The 15,965-nt window shown below is 47.8% G+C and overlaps 1 protein-coding gene across 2 annotated transcripts in view; it reads right to left on the reverse strand.

Moving 5' to 3' along the window:
- ABCB7 (ATP binding cassette subfamily B member 7) overlaps positions 1–15,965 on the reverse strand; it is a 59,528-nt gene that overhangs the window by 29,210 nt on the left and 14,353 nt on the right. For both annotated transcript variants that reach the window (XM_077307464.1, XM_077307463.1), the window contains exons 3-4: positions 13,330–13,416; positions 12,165–12,284 (exon numbers count right to left, since the gene is read on the reverse strand). In XM_077307464.1, coding sequence (XP_077163579.1) covers positions 12,165–12,284; positions 13,330–13,416 — 207 coding nt within the window. The remainder of the gene's footprint in view (positions 1–12,164; positions 12,285–13,329; positions 13,417–15,965) is intronic.

Here is a 15,965-nt window from a genome sequence, read left to right on the forward strand (position 1 = left end):
TCTCTACTGTTTCATAATTCTCTTGTGAATAAGTTTCCATTATAACAAAACAAAATCAGAGTCCAGTGGCACCTTTAAGACCAACGAAGATTTATTCAAGGCAGGAGCTTTTGAGTGCAAGCACTCTTTTGCAGACACTTGAAAGCTCCCGCCTTGAATAAATCTTTGTTGCCCCTGGACTCTGATTTTGTTTTGTGGTGCTGCTTCAGACCAACACAGGGGGACCCACTTGAATCTATCTTTATGGAAGTTTCCATCAATTCCCCTGAAACAGGTCAAGAAGCCACTAATTTCTCTTACTTCTTCTGCATTCCCTTCTAAAAACCGACATTACATTTGCTCTTCTGGAACAGAGCGGAATTAATGGGAAAAGTATGTATGTTTTTGGAGACAGGCTTTAATTCATTCACTAGGCTTACGATGTTATCCTTCACCAATCCTCTTTCAGTCCTTCCAACACTGCAGTGTGAATAACTGCCCCATGATCTTTTTTTTTTTAAATCAATTACTGTACTTTCTCAACAACAGCCCCATCTTTAGCAAATCTTTCCCATCATCCAAGAATCTAGACACATCCCTGGCTGGTTCCCTGCTGCTGGTGCATTAAAAACAAACAACAACAACAAAACAACTAAACTTATTTTAAGTCTTAATGCTTTTAGCCACATGGCCCTCCTTCTCTTGTCACCCATGTTAATATCAACTTGCATTGGTTGCCAGGGATTATATTTCACCTTATTTAGGAAACATTTTAGGTTGAGTACTGCTGCTACAGAGACTTGTGGTGGGTTACAATATAAAATCCCCATAGAACATATAAAACCCCATCTAGTCCCATAACAATGCCGCCAGGACATTAAAAGCAACTTGAACCAAGCATGGCAGTGTAACCTTCCCACCCACATGGGTGGAGTATGGCAGGTGTCACTACGTAGCCTGAGGAGGGGCTTCATTGTTCCTAGCTCTAATCTCAGCCTGGTGGAACAGCTTCGTTGTACAGATCCTGCAGAATGCTGATAGCTCCATCAGGGCCCTCAGCTCTCCCGGGAGCTCATTCCACCAGACTGGGGCCAGGACCAAAAAGGCCCTGGCCCGGGTCGAGGCCAGGTGTGCTTCCTTAGGTTAGCACCTCCAGTAAGTTAGCACCCACAGAGCAAAGAGCCCTGCGGGAGGCATAAGGAGACAGGCTGTCCCGCATTCAGGAAACCCTTCCTTCAAGAAACTCCAGGATTTCACGAAACCCTGGTGGAGAAAGCCTGTCCTAATTTGAGGGCTCCTTCTCTATCTTGGGATATAGACTGCTTCAAATTCCATTATTGGAGATTTAAGCCACTTCCAAGTCTTCTAAAGAAATCTGATTCTCTTGAGCCCATGTTCCAGTTTTGTTTTGACTAATCTCATTTTCATGAGCTTCTAAACCAAACTAGGATTCTATTCTATTAATGAGGTAGTGAAAAACAGAATTGCCGAAAAATAAGAGAAGATAAAGTATAGCGATAGTGCAGTGAGTGTCCTGATTCTGCAGGGGGTTGGACTCAATGAGCCAGAAGGTCCCTTCCAACATTATTATTATATGATGACTAGAACTAAAGCCTATTTTATGTGGGAATAAAATGGGCGCTAGGCAGGCCGGGCTGGGGAAGCCTTCGGAGAGCGAAGGCTTCCCGGGGTCCGGGGCTGAGCAGGCAGGCGTTCTTCAGTCCTTGGGGACAGTCTCGCCGCGTCAGTGAGGCGGCAAGGCTGTCATGGGGGCGGCAGAAGGGCGGTGGGGTGGCGTTCCGGCGGCCGGGAGCTGGGGTGTGCTCGCGGGCTTACCTGGGCGCAGCGGCGGGCAGCAAGGTAGCGCAAATCAGGCGGGGTGGCGAGTGGGCAGGGCAGCTCAGGTTGGTGGGCGGCGTGAGGGTTGGGCTGGCGGCGGCGAGAGCAAACAGGCATGGGCTGTAGTGCGCGCATACCTGCTGAAGTCGTGGCGAGGGAGCCTTCGGGAGGCGTGCCAGCAGGGAGGTCTGGGAGCGTGGGCTTGGGCGCGTCTGGGGGGTTGGGGAGGGGAACCAGGCATGCGCGAGAGTCCGCGCATACCTGGTTCATTCCAGGTCGTTCGCGGAGGCCGTGCAGGGCGCGTGCAGGGCCACTTGGAGGGGCGATTCGCCCCTCCGAGTTTTTATCACGGACGGGGCCCGCCCTAACTCCTCCCCAGGTGCCCTTACTGCTTTATTTAATCCGCTCCACAGGAGCGGTTAAAGATTCTATGTTAAGAATTTAAGGGCAAACTTCCAGTCATATTAACACAAAATACTGGTGCAATCAGCTTTGAGCCAGGACGACATTTCCCATTCACTGCAAACTGTGCAAGCCACTGAGGACTGCATCCCGGCTTCCTCCTCTGGAGGCGGCTCCATGAACAGCTGCTGCAAGGCGCACTAATTTACAGTATCTGGTGATGCGGCTTATTTTGTGACCTGAATACACATTAACTCAGCCAATAAGTGTGTTGTTGAAATCATCTACTTTGTTTTTCTAGCACAAAGAATAAAAGTTGTTTTTCATACCCCATGAGTAACCCAGCTGACAACATGTGGAAGAGTAGGAAATCAAACCCGGTTCTCCAGATTAGTCTGCCGCTCTTAAACAGTACTCCTCATTGGCTCTCCTCTTATTACTTCCAGAATTTCAAGATCACTCTCAGAATTTGGATCTATCAAGTACGCATTTCCAAAAATTTTAATAATGTGAAGTACCTGTTTTCTTCCACTACCACAGAAGTTTTGGGAAAGTGAAATATATGTAATACTTTCCTATCAGTCTTAATTCCATTTTGCTGTTTTAACATAATATGCATAATTTATAACATAATTAGTATATAAAATTGCATTAATAGCATATTTATGGAATTTGGAAGTTAAATGCCTTCATTTTTTTTTACCTGCAAATACACATATTATTATTATTTAATTTTTAGACCACCCTTTTCCAAATAGGTCTCAGGGCGGTTTACAACATAAACAGTTAAAACACAATAAAATCCCCATAAAAACCACAATTTACGTCAAACAACAAGTCACATATAACATATAAGAGGCAGTGGTCACAATTCTGATCATATTTACCCAACTTCTCCCATGTTCAGCCTGGTGGGGAGAATAATATTCAGGAAAAGGGTGGCGCCAAATGCAATAGATCTAACAATGATCTCGATGTTAGAGATATCAATATTGGAGGGGATCCTCCAATGGATTAGTGGGAGAGCTGCCCTGGCCTCAACCATATGCCTGGTGGAAGAGCTCCGTCTTGCAGGCACTGTGGAAAGCTGGTAGATCCCACAGTATTAGTAGTACTAAAGAGAACTACAATTGGTTGTAAGCTCTGGTATTTTAGCACATTTCACTTACTCCAAAAGGGGGAGAGGAATATTTCACAAGTTTTCAGTGCTCCTCAAAATTTCCCCGATGGAAGAATTTTCACTCATTCTAAATAATATCAATTTCAGAGCAGATTGTTTAAAAAAATGGGGCAGTAGCAGTCCTCAGTTTTAGGGGTTCCCTTGTTCCTGATCATTCCTGCACATACACACTTGGATGTCTACCACCTCCAACAAACTTTTCATTTAATAGCCTCTCTCTCCTGGTAAAGCCTTAGTTACAAGCCAGCAAATCCCTATTGTACCTGACTATGGACTCCGGGGAATGGCAGAGGACAGGAAGGCCTGGAGGATCATTGTCCATGGGGTCGCGATGGGTCGGTCACGACTTCGCACCTAACAACAACATGGGGATCTGAGATCTTAAAATCTATTTCCCCCCCCTTTTTTTTTTTGCAGCACAGCAGTTAAGCTTCAATGGAATTTAACAAATGGTTTGTCAAATCACCAGTGCTGGGGAGGAAAAGAGAAAGAAAGAAAAGAAGGAACCAGATTGAGAACAAAACAAAAACAAATTTGTGTACTGAGGCACACACAATCTCTGGTGTTCGGATGGGCTTGTTGAAGCACCGTCTCTCTGTGGGAGATTCCCAGTACCTAGTTCAGCATGCACTCACATGGAACAACTAGTTAATGACTAAGCATGGGCAGTTTGGTCTTGGTCAAGTCGGGTCAACAGTCCTCCCTCTGGCTGCCAGTGGTTTAAAAGCCTCAGACATAAGGAAAGCTCTTATTAGGGACCTTTGGAATTGAAAGAATGTGCTCCACCACTGAGCCACAGCCCAAGGTTAAAGTCTGCTCTAATGTGAAGAGAGTAGGGTTTGAGATTCACTATATGTTTGCTAAAAACTTACACACCCATCAAATTCCTGTCTGAATCAGTTGCCATTATTAACTGCCCATTCCTTTAGGCGTAGAGGAAGTGCCTGCCAAAAACAGTGGCTAGCTAGGATACAGATGCAACAGTGTACATGGGGAGACATCTGCATTTTCCAGCCGTTTGATTGTAGAGGTACTGGTGAGATATTTTCCAGGCTTCAAGGTACCTGGAAGGGATGTCAGCCACACCTCCCTGCCATGCCTCCCAGAAGTGGCTCAGCCTCATGCTACTGGCCATACCACTGGCAGAAATCTAGCCCGTGCTGCGGTACCATTGATGGACTGTGATGATACCATGGTTGAAAAACCCTGCTCTGGACCAGTGTAGAAGTCAGAAGGCAAAAAGGATGGGGCTACAAGACTGTATGTGCTCTCCCTGTCTCATCTCTCCCCAATATAACTCAGTCTGGATGGCATAAGGTTAACTGGTGGCTTTGCTACTAACTAGGATTTGAAGCTGATGCTAACCTTAAAGTATGTTTAAGGCTAGCAGGGAAGCAGAGGTATGCAATTCCAGAGCCTGGACCTCCAAACTGCAGTTTAAGTACTGTTGCACCCTCCCACAGCTTAATCCAGAAGACTGCTCTGAGCTAGGGCAAAAAGACCAGGACTCAGACACAACACATGCATGCATAACAGTGTCAGGAGCAGGGGGGAGGAGGGTAGCAGCTGCCGCCAACCTCTACCACTACAGGGGATGGAGAATGGTGCATAGTTGAAGAGAAGGGGAATTTTCTGGCTTCTGGGGGTTTGTAAATCAGCCTGTAGATTTTTTATTAAGAGACCCTCCCCCCCTAAGGGCTCATAAGGCTGACTTGTGCTAAATGAGTTCAGATACTGCATTGATGATACCTCCCTTGTTGATTAGGTGGGTAAGAAGTGCTCAGGAGGCAGATGCTTCATCCATTTTGAGTTCCCCTGGTATGCGGCACACACGCTTTGCACTTTCTGCCAGCCCCCCCCCCTCCAGCGGAGAAAATTAAAAGTCAGTCGCAACACAGATACTGTGAAAGATGTGTCTGACTCATAAATAATGGATGCTCAGCCCATGAGCACAAGGCCAAAAAAAGTCTGCAGACGTGACAGGAGGTGACAGCCGCTCTTATCAAAGCCACGAATGTAATCCGGCTACTACAGATACATGCAGCCTGATCCCCAACCCAACTAAGATGAAGGGCTTAAACCAATTTAGACGGCCAGCACCGCATCTGCTTAATTCCAAGTGCTTCAGGCTTAACTACGCTGTGGATTGGACTGTCAAGTACGTCAAGAGGAGAGAAGGGGTTTCAGGGACACGGCAATCTATAAACAATGCTTAGAGATATCTCGGAGGGGGGTACATCTTAGTACTTTGGCTATTTCCAAAACGGCAGTGGGGGGTGCGTGATATTTCAGCAAGTGTGTTTTAGCACCATCCCCGTTCAACACTAGCTGTAGATTATCTAGTCTTTGCACCAAGCACACAAGTCGCTCAGGAAAAGTATCTTTTTGTTGTCCTTTATTCTGCTACGACCGCTGCTTCTTTTTCTTTCCTTCCTCCAAGTGTTCATTACAGCCAGAGCACAAATATTATAATTTAAAAACTTTTAATAAATAGGCCCAAACCCTGTGTTTCTTGCCAAAAATAAGTCTCCCCACTGCCTATACCCACCAGATCATTTGTGCCTAAGGACACCTTGGGAATTCTGACAAAGGGTGGTGGATGCAACCAACCAAAATGGCTGCCCCAGAAGGTGGAGCCAGCCACAATGTGACTGCTGATAGGGGTGGAGACACACACACAGAGGAAGCAAGAGTGCAGGGGAGAAGAACAGTATCTGGTCTGGGATGAACTTAATGGCAGCGATAAACCTTTCGGACAATAAAGATATATTGTATGATACTTCTCATTTTAATTGGTTTTAATTGTTAATGTTATCATTAATGTTTAATCTTTTTTGTTTTAACTGTATCCACAACTATGTATGCACACTACTCTGAGCAGGTCTCAAAAGGGCGGTATAGACATTTAATAATATTAAAGATATATGTTGCCTTTTATTAGTTAAAGGAAGAACGCTAATTTTAACAGTAAACCAGGACAGAGGAGGGAGACTAAAACCAGCACGGAGGGGACAGGTGCCAAAGAAACAACACTATTTCATTATTATTATTTTATTATTATTTTATTATTATTTTATTATTATTATTATTATTATTATTATTATTATTATTTCGATTTATTTCCCGCCACTCCCAAATGGCTCGCGGCGGGTTACAATGTCTTAAAAAAACCATTAAAACTCCCATTAAAAGACTTTAAAGTGTCACAACATGGCAGCACAATAATAAGATCCCCTTCCTACCCCCATTCCTAAAAAAAAGGGGGGGGTGGAGGAGAAGGAGGTCAACGATGTTCAAGAAGCCCGGGGGAGAGCAGTCGATGTACCCCGGCAGCCCCAGCCTCAACCATAGACCTGGCGGAAGAGCTCCATCTTGCAGGCCCTGCGGAACGTTAAAGGGTCCCGGGAGCTCATTCCACCAGGTGAGGGCCAGGACCAAAAAGGCCCTGGCCCTGGTCGAGGCTAGGCGTGCTTCCCTAGGGCCGGGAACGACCAGAAGATTCTCACTCGCAGAGCGCAGAGCCCTGCAGGGGGCATAGGGCACTAGGCGGTCCCTCAGGTATGTGGGTCCCAGCCCGCGTAAAGCCTTAAAGGTTAGAACCAGAACCTTGAACCGGATCCGGACAGCAATTGGTAACCAGTGCAGCTGCCTCAGCACAGGCTGGATGTGGGCCCTCCAAGGTGTGCCGGTGAGGACCCTAGCGGCTGCATTTTGTACCAGCTGGAGTTTCCGGATCAGAGACAGGGATAGGCCCGTGTAGAGCGAGTTACAGAAATCTAATCTGGAGGTGACCGTTGCATGGATCACAGTGGCCAGGTGTTCGGGGGACAGGTAGGGCGCTAGTAGCCGAGCTTGGCGAAGATGGAAAAATGCCTGGCCGGCTACTTTCCTGACCTGCACCTCCATAGTCAGGGAGGCATCAATGGTCACACCCAAGTTTCTGGCCTGGGACGCGATGGTAAGATGCGCCCCTGCCAGGGTGGGTAAATGCGCTTCCTGTTCCCGCCCCCTATTTCCCAGCCACAGGACCTCCGTCTTGGAGGGGTTGAGTTTCAGGCGACTCTGCTCAAACCATTCTGTCACTGCTTCCAAACATCTGGCGAATGGTTCCGGGGGGGAGTCTGGGTGGCCGTCCATGAGGAGATAGAGCTGGGTGTCATCAGTGTACTGATGGCAGCCCAACCCAAAACTCCGTACCAGCTGGGCCAGAGGGCACATGAAGATGTTAAATAGTGTGGGGGAGAGAACCGCGCCCTGTGGGACCCCACAAGGGAGTCCATAAGGGCGCGAGAGCTCATCCCCCACTGCAACCCTCTGGGTCCGGTTCTGGAGGAAGGAGTGTATCCAGCGCAAGGCTGTACCCCGTATCCCCATACCGGCGAGGCGGTGGCCCAATATCTCATGGTTCACGGTGTCGAAAGCAGCCGACAGATCCAGAAGGACCAGCACGGCTGACCCGCCTCTATCCAGCTGACGACGGAAATCATCCAGCAAAGCAACCAACACCGTCTCCACCTCGTTGCCAGGGCGGAAGCCAGACTGATATGGATCGAGTGCCGAAGTTTCATCCAAGAAAGCTAGGAGCTGGTCCGCCGCAGCCCTTTCCACCACCGTGCCCAGGAACGCTAGGTGCGACACCGGGCGGTAGTTGGCAGGGTCCTGCGGGTCCAGCGTTGATTTTTTCAGGAGAGGGCGAACCACTGCCTCCTTCAGCCGCTCGGGGAATTCCCCGGAACTCAGGGAAAGGTTGATAATATCCCTGAGTTGGCCTCCTATCCTCTTTCCGCTCCCCTTGAGAAGCCATGAGGGACAGGGATCAAGGGGGCAGGTGGTCGCCCTGACCGACCCCAGCAACTTGTCCACTTCGGAAGAAGAGAGCCGTCTGAAGCCATCAAACCTCGCTGCCAAAGACGGCCAACAGGTCTCCAGTTCGTTTACTGTATTAATTGTGACAGGAAGGTCATGGCGAAGCGACAAGACTTTATCCGCAAAAAAGCGGATGCCTCGCAGCCAAGTGCCAATTGACTAATATTTTGGCGCCCCTGAAGGGCGGTAAGGGATCTAACTACCCTAAATAATTGGGCCAGGCGAGAGCTTGTGGACGCGATTTCCGTGGCGAAGAACTCTCGCTTCGCCACTTTCACCGCCATCTCATACGCCCTCATAAGCGTGCGATAAGATGTTCTTGCAGTTTCGTCGCGAGTCTTCCGCCACACTCGCTCTAGTCATCTCACCTCCCTCTTCTTTTCCCGGAGCACTCCCGTGTACCAGGGGGCCCGTTTGAGTCGAGGGCAGAGAGGACGCTTAGGGGCAATCTCATCTATAGCGGCTGTCAGACGGGACTGCCAGTCCTCTACTAACGCTGCCAGTGAGTTGCCAGGAGGCATCGGGTCCCGCAGAGCATTCCGGAAACCAATTGGATCCATGAGTCTCCGCGGGCGGGCAAAAGTGCGCCCAAATAATAATTTGATTTATTCCCCACCACTCTGGAAGCCAGCTCATGGTGGTTTACAAATGTCCCATAAAAATCCCATTAACCCCCCCCCCCCATTAAAAGGACACAAAATCATATTTTAATCAAATCTCCTAAGGCCGATCGGAAGATCTGCTGGGCAATAGCCCCGTCCACTTTATAAAAACCAGTTGATGAGGGCGATGAAAGCAATCCATGGACACCATGTCAGGGACTATACTTGAAGAGCAATCTAGAACAGGTATAGTCAAACTGCGGCCCTCCAGATGTCCATGGACTACAACTCCCACGAGCCCCTGCCAGCGAATGCCCGTCCACAGCCCAAAGCTTTATTTATTTTATTTATGTTTCAATTTCTATACCGCCACTCTTGACAATAGCCATCTCAAGGCGGTTTACAAGTATAAAATCAGTAAAATCACAATAAAAACCACAAATCCCACAACCACAGTTACAATAAAATGGCGGCGTAAACTTCTTTAATTCTCTCAGTCTCAGCTCTGCTGCTCCAGCCAATACAAGTGGTCCTGGATGATATAAACCCGGGGGTTCTGATTGTAAAACATAAGTATGGTGGGACCGACAGTTAGTACCTCTGGTCTCACATACACACACACCGGCCAAAACCAAATGCCTGGCAGAAAAGATCCACCTTTCAGGCCCTGCAGAACCTAGATAGCTCCATTAGGGCCCTCAGCTGTTCTGGGAGCTCATTCCACCAGGTTGGCCAGGGATGAAAAGGCCAGACTAGGGTTAAGGGCCAGGCAAATGTCCCGGAGGCCAGGGACAACAAGCAAATTCATACCCACAGAGCGAAGGGCCCTGCGGGGGCATAAGCAGATAAGCAGTCCCTCAGATAGGTAGAACTCAGTCTGCATACAGCCTTGAAGGTTGCATACAGCCTTGAACCTTGAAGCAAATCAGTAACAGGTGCAGCTGACACAGCATCAGCTGGATATGGGCCCTCCAGGATGACCAAGTGAGGACCCTCGCAGCTGCATTTTGTATCAGTTGCAATTTCCAGGTCAAAGACAAGGGTAAGCCCACATAGGTCAAGTTACAAAAGTCTAATCTGGAAGTTACCGTTGCATGAAGCACTGTGGCCAAGTGTTCAGAGGACAGTTAGGGCACTAGTAGCCGTGCTTGGCGCAGGTGGAAAAACGCCGTCCAGGCTACTTTTGTGATCTGAGTCTCCATTGAAAGGGAGGCATCAAAGATCACCCTCAAATTCCTGGCAACCGGTGCAGTTGTTAATTGTACCCCATCTAAGGCCAGCAACAGCTCCCAAGAACCGAAATGGTGAGCAGCCCCTTTCTTTGGTGCTGGGAGTGATATGGATGTTTTACAGAAAATTCCTTTTTATCATTTCTATGCCTCTTTCATTTCATGGAGCCACCTCCCTTTTCTCCTAAAAAGGCAAACCTGCTGAACATAGATAAGAGAATGCTTGGTTCAGCCTGGCTTAGCACCAAAACTTATTTTTCCAATAAAGTGTTCCTTCTTGGTGAGAAGTTTTGGCTAACTCAGCTGCTGATTTACCTCTCTGCTGTTGATTGTAATTGCCATAAGGAATGGATAGCTACACTCAGCCAGCGCAACCCGATTAAAATCGATCACTGATATTTACATTGGTATCTCAAAAGCAAAATAACCAAAGAGGTCATTTTCTGTATTCATCTTGATTCTTGCTTTTTTCTTTCAGATCACAAACAAGAATTATACTCTATTCCCCTTATTTGCCCGAAAATACTAGGATTTTTGCCTAGTATTCTGTAAGCTGCCTCAAGGTGACATTGTCGTGAGAGGCGGGGTATACATTTTAAAATAAATAAATAAAAATGCCATCACAAAAATCAGGGGATTGTCTTAAATTTACATACGTCGTCATCATCATCATCATCACCATCATTATCAAAAAACACTGTGCATAACCCTGGGGAGATATCTTCCCTTTGCATCAATGTACTTTTTCAGATCACGATGTTCCTGCATTATTTAATCCTAGAAGACAATTGTAGAGTACATGTTAACACTGATATTACCTATGACACTCAATAGCAATTTCTTCCTATTTGCACCACTCTGCCTAAAATCTCAGCTCCCTCTCGCAAAACCCAGTTACTGGGGGGGGGGGGGGAGAAAAGGCTCAGGCCTATTCTAGGGGAAGAGAATCACACAGGTCTGAGGTAAGCATTCACCTTTTACCCTCCATAAGCTGCTACAAACAGATGCTTCAAATCAGAATGCAGGGAGGGAGCCAACAAGAAGCAAGCTGTTTATCTGAAATACTTATACCCTGCTGTATCTTTGCAAAGTTGAGGTGATGAACAAGCCAACAAAAGCTGTAAGGACAAAACATCATAAGCATCTAGCAAGTTACAACCAATGCCGAAACTAAGTTAAACAGGAAATAAATGCAACTAAAATGATGAAAAACACAGCCTAAAAAGAATTTTCCCTGAACCGAAAGCCCTCTGGAATAGGACACTCTTTCATGCCTTCCTGAGCATGGCAAATGATGGCAGCTGCAGCACCCGTTCCATTGACCTGTTCCATAGAATGCCTGCAACCTAATGGCTGCTGAATGGACCATTGAAAGTAAAGGTACTACTAGGAGAAGGCTGTCTGAAGTAAGTATATGGCACGCAGTAGGAGATGTGTTTCAGATATATCTTGCAATGAAGCCACATGTTAACTCCTAGACGAAAGAAAGTTCACCTAAATGGGGTTTTCAGGGAAAGGATACCTATGCACATGGCAGGTGGCTTCAGAAGAACACCTTGTCATTCAGTTAGGTGACCACCTGTAACCTCTCACTTCCAGCCCACATTCTTAGCCTTAATTGTGGCAGGCAATATATCAAAACCCATAATTACTCTGTTTAAGGAGGAGCCAGGTTCTTTCTGAAGGCGAGTTCTACTTAAACAGGGTTTGAACTAGCTTCTGCCTAACCTATAATGACTTAACCTCGTTTCTGATACTGGACAGAAGCATGGAATTTGTACTCTCCAAGAGAAAGGATGTGGAGAGGGGGGGTTGTGCGGGGAATGTGCACCCTTCCAAGAATTACAGTTGCACAAAGCTCATACATGGAAAGGTCAAGCGGGCTTTCAGTTCTAGGAATCAGGACACCACAAAAGAAAATGCTTTCTTTGCTGGATTTTTAATGGGTTTTTGAAAGTTAAAAACAACTCACCTCAAATATTTCAAGCTAGCCTTTCTATTTCTGAGTTTCTGGCACTTAAGGTAAAAGCTTTGCCCCCCGTTTCAACTCAGTGAAAGAGCTCTTACCTTGGCCCCGGCTAAAAACCCCAATGATATGGCAACTCTGGCACGCAGATCAGGCCTGTCTTGGGGCCACACGTAGGACAGCATAGCTTTGAGGATCTTCTTGCCATCTACTTCTTTCAGCTGTTGGGGAAAAAAACAGGCTCTTACTATGCGTATTTCAAAGACACAGCTCACCACTGACTGCCAAGCCTAAATCCAGAGGCCCAACTTACACGTGGCTACCAACTGTTTAAGAAAATCCCATGCTACATTACCTATGCACTGTGGCTCTATTTGACTTTAGTACTCGAAAGCAGCATCTGGCAAATGAGCAGTCTCAAGCTGCAGACTTTAAGGAGAGGTGCAACACTCTCCAAAATGGTGATACCACATTAACCCTGGAGCAGTGATCCCACAAGTCCAGTGGGACTCAACCTTGGGGTTAGGACCCAAATTGGGGTCGCCTGGCCCCTTCTGTGGGGTTGCCAGGTTAGTGGCTGCTGTGGCGGCCAGAAGTGGGTAGTGGTGGCAGGCGGCCAACAGGCGGTGCAGCTGCAGCAGCTGCAGCAGCTGCTTGTAGGAGAAGATCTCTGTGCAGCAGGGCTCTGGGTATGAGTAGGCGGCGGAGTGAGACTGGCCGCTCCCCACCAGCACTGGGAGGCAGGGGTGGTGTGGGGCCGCCGAGGCTGCTCTCTAAGTGCACCAGCAGGCCCTGTGGGGGCTTCTGCTGGCCCCTGTCCACATCCTGATAAGAGCGCCTTGCTTCCCCCTGGCTGCTGTCGCCTCCACACCGCTTTGAAAATTGTTGTGCGCATATGTGCAGGTGCCCACAGCCACCAGCGTTATGGCAGTTGGAACCACTGCACTAGTCTGAACTATCCATACAGGCTAAGCCATTCTTTGTAGATCAATAGAAAAGAGGAGGCATCCAGGACCACTTTAAAGGCTAACAAAATTTGTGGCAGGATAGGAATTTTTGTGATCACTAAAGTTTCTCCCCTGCCACAAACTCTGTTAATCTTTAAGGTGCTCCTGCTCTTTTCTGCTGCTATAGACAGACTAACACAGTGACCTGCCTTGATCTTTGCAGATCAAGATTTACTTTGAACTGAGTTGTCTTTGTACAGAAATCTAAATTTCAGAGGTGCCAACTGTAGGAAAGCAAACCCATGCCAAGGATACTTACCCCTTCCTTTGGATTCGAATGGAGTCCGCCACCTGCATGTCCATGCCAGCATGTCCTTTTGTCTATCTGCGACCAGCCCTGAAGATTCTGTGCAAAAGAGAAAACAATGACAATTACTTCAGTAATTAAATTCACTTTATAGGGCCAAACTGCAACACAGCTGTGCTAAAGTGCTTCATTCACTCCCAACTTGCACCGAAAAGGTTTCTGTTGGTAAAACAAAAACACAGTCTGACTTGGGGAACAGCACCAGAGGACACGGCTGATGACGGCCTAGCAACAGATTTGCAGTCGGGCTGACAGCCATGTAAACACTTCCTCATAGGGAGCACTCTGCATGACAATTACATGTGCGCAGATCATGAGCATTCTACGCAGCCCCCAAGGGCATTTGTTTTCACTGAACATACACACACCGTATTTAAAGTATTTCTTACTGTGCCTCTCCAAAATCTAAGGAAGTTTTGTCACACTTAAAATAGCACAAATAATACTCAGTAAAACCAGTAACTAATCCCTAACAGTACATCTATAACAGTACATCGCTGCCCGAAAGAAAAACTCCCTCAGAATTCCTGAAGGGAAGAGCTGCCCGATACTTTGCCAGGGGGCTACTTCACAGGTGACGGCATTGACCCTTCTGACCCTGCTCCTTACTACAGCCATATCCTCACAAGCAGGAGCCCCAAAACAAGACTCCAAAGATAGCAACTGGCAGCAGACCTGTTGATGAATATGGGTGCCAGATGTCAAAACCATATAGCCACAAGTTTTTACCATGTACTTTATATTCATGTATTCACTTTAATTTGAGTACTTACCTTATTAACCGTTACGTAGCTAGTTAGGAGAGAGCCTCTTGTGGCGCAGGGTGGTAAGGCAGCAGAAATGCTGTCTGAAGCTGTCTGCCCATGAGGCTGGGAGTTCAATCCCAGCAGCTGGCTCAGGGTTGATTCAGCCTTCCATCCTTCCGAGGTCGGTAAAATGAGTACCCAGCTTGCTGGGGGGTAAACGGTAATGACTGGGGAAGGCACTGGCAAACCACCCCGTATTGAGTCTGCCATGAAAACGCTGGAGGGTGTCACCCCAAGGGTCAGACATGGCTCGGTGCTTGCACAGGGGATACCTTTACCTTTACCTTTAGCTAGTTAGGATAGGCAAATGTAAGTCCATCTGTTTTATGCTCTGTCAAGTTCATCAAGGATTCAAGTGGGCTGGAGAAACCACAAATCCATTGGGTGTTTGGTAATCAGTTATCTTCATGACTGTGGGGCTCTGGCTGTGTCTAAATAACTTTCAATTGTGGGAAGGGCTGGGAGAGAGTGGAACTGAAGGTTCCAAGTCCAAACCCGAGTTTGGAGGTGGGTGCTGGGGAAAAGGATAGATAAGGGTGTCTGGCCCAAGGTGAATTACCAAGAATTTAGAGATGCCTGCTTTGTTATAAAGGTATCCCCTGTGCAAGCACCGAGTCATGTCTGACCCTTGGGGTGACGCCCTCTAGCATTTTCTTGGCAGATTCAATACAGCAGTGGTCCACAACCTTTTTGAGGCTGGGGACCGGCAGGGCAACTGCCCGTCCGCGCATGCCGCGCAGGTGTGCCCGCGCATTGCACATGCGCAGCTGAAATCACGCACACACGGCACTTTCGAAAGTGCCGCGCATGTGCGATTTCGGCCACGCATGCGCGGCCCTGATTCCCTCCCCCCCCCTCCCGCAGCAAGAAGCTTCCCGGGCCGCAGGCTTGCGGCCTGGGAAGTATTTTACTGCAGGGGGGGGCGGGGAGAGGGCTGGGCCGCGGCCCACAGGTTGGGGACCACTGCAATACAGGGTGGTTTGCCAGTGCCTTCCCCAACTTTCAGTCAATACCCCACCTGCACATGCACTACACCATTTCTTAACTTTCTCAGGTGGCCTGTACATGCATCATAGGTGGCATGTATGCTTCCACAGGGTACTTCCAGCTGAAACGGTGCAGATCCGTGTCCTCCTTTAAAAGTGAGCACTGGCACCTTGAACAGATCCAGGTCCATTAACTGACCACCTGTTGGTTGGGAAATTAGATTTGCTGCAGCTTCCCACTTCATGCATGAGCTCTGAAATGCATGCCTTTGCCAACCTGGTGGAATGAGCTCCTGGAAGAACTGATGGCACTGCTGGAGTTGCCAGCTTTCCATAGGGCCTGCAAGATGCAGCTCTTCCGCCAGGTATATGGTTGAGGCCAGGGCAGAGTCACGGCATTCCAACCAAGGATCCCCCACCTCCCGCAAGGTCTATCAGACCTGCACCCACTCCCAGTGGAAGAGGACTTGGCCTCTGGCTGAACAAGGAGGGATAGGATTGGCATTAATTAGAAGAGTATCTCTGACTAAACATGGAAGGTGCATCATTACAACCTCAGGAAGAATCATTTTCACAGTCAGAGTACTTCAGCCGTGGAATGGGCTGCCTAAGGAGGTGGTAAGCTGCCCCTCACTGGCCGTCTTCAAGCAAAGGTTGGCCAGATTTGTCCTATATTAACAACAATCTGTGCATTGTTAAAAGAGACAGAAGGGAATTGGGGAAGACTGCAGAAGATTTCCCTCCATTTCTAGAAAAAGAAGACTTTGCTCCTCTCACATTGGACAAATCCGAGAAA

This window comes from Paroedura picta, chromosome 13 (assembly GCF_049243985.1).
Source record: "Paroedura picta isolate Pp20150507F chromosome 13, Ppicta_v3.0, whole genome shotgun sequence".
In the NCBI taxonomy this organism is placed as follows: Eukaryota; Metazoa; Chordata; class Lepidosauria; order Squamata; family Gekkonidae; genus Paroedura; species Paroedura picta.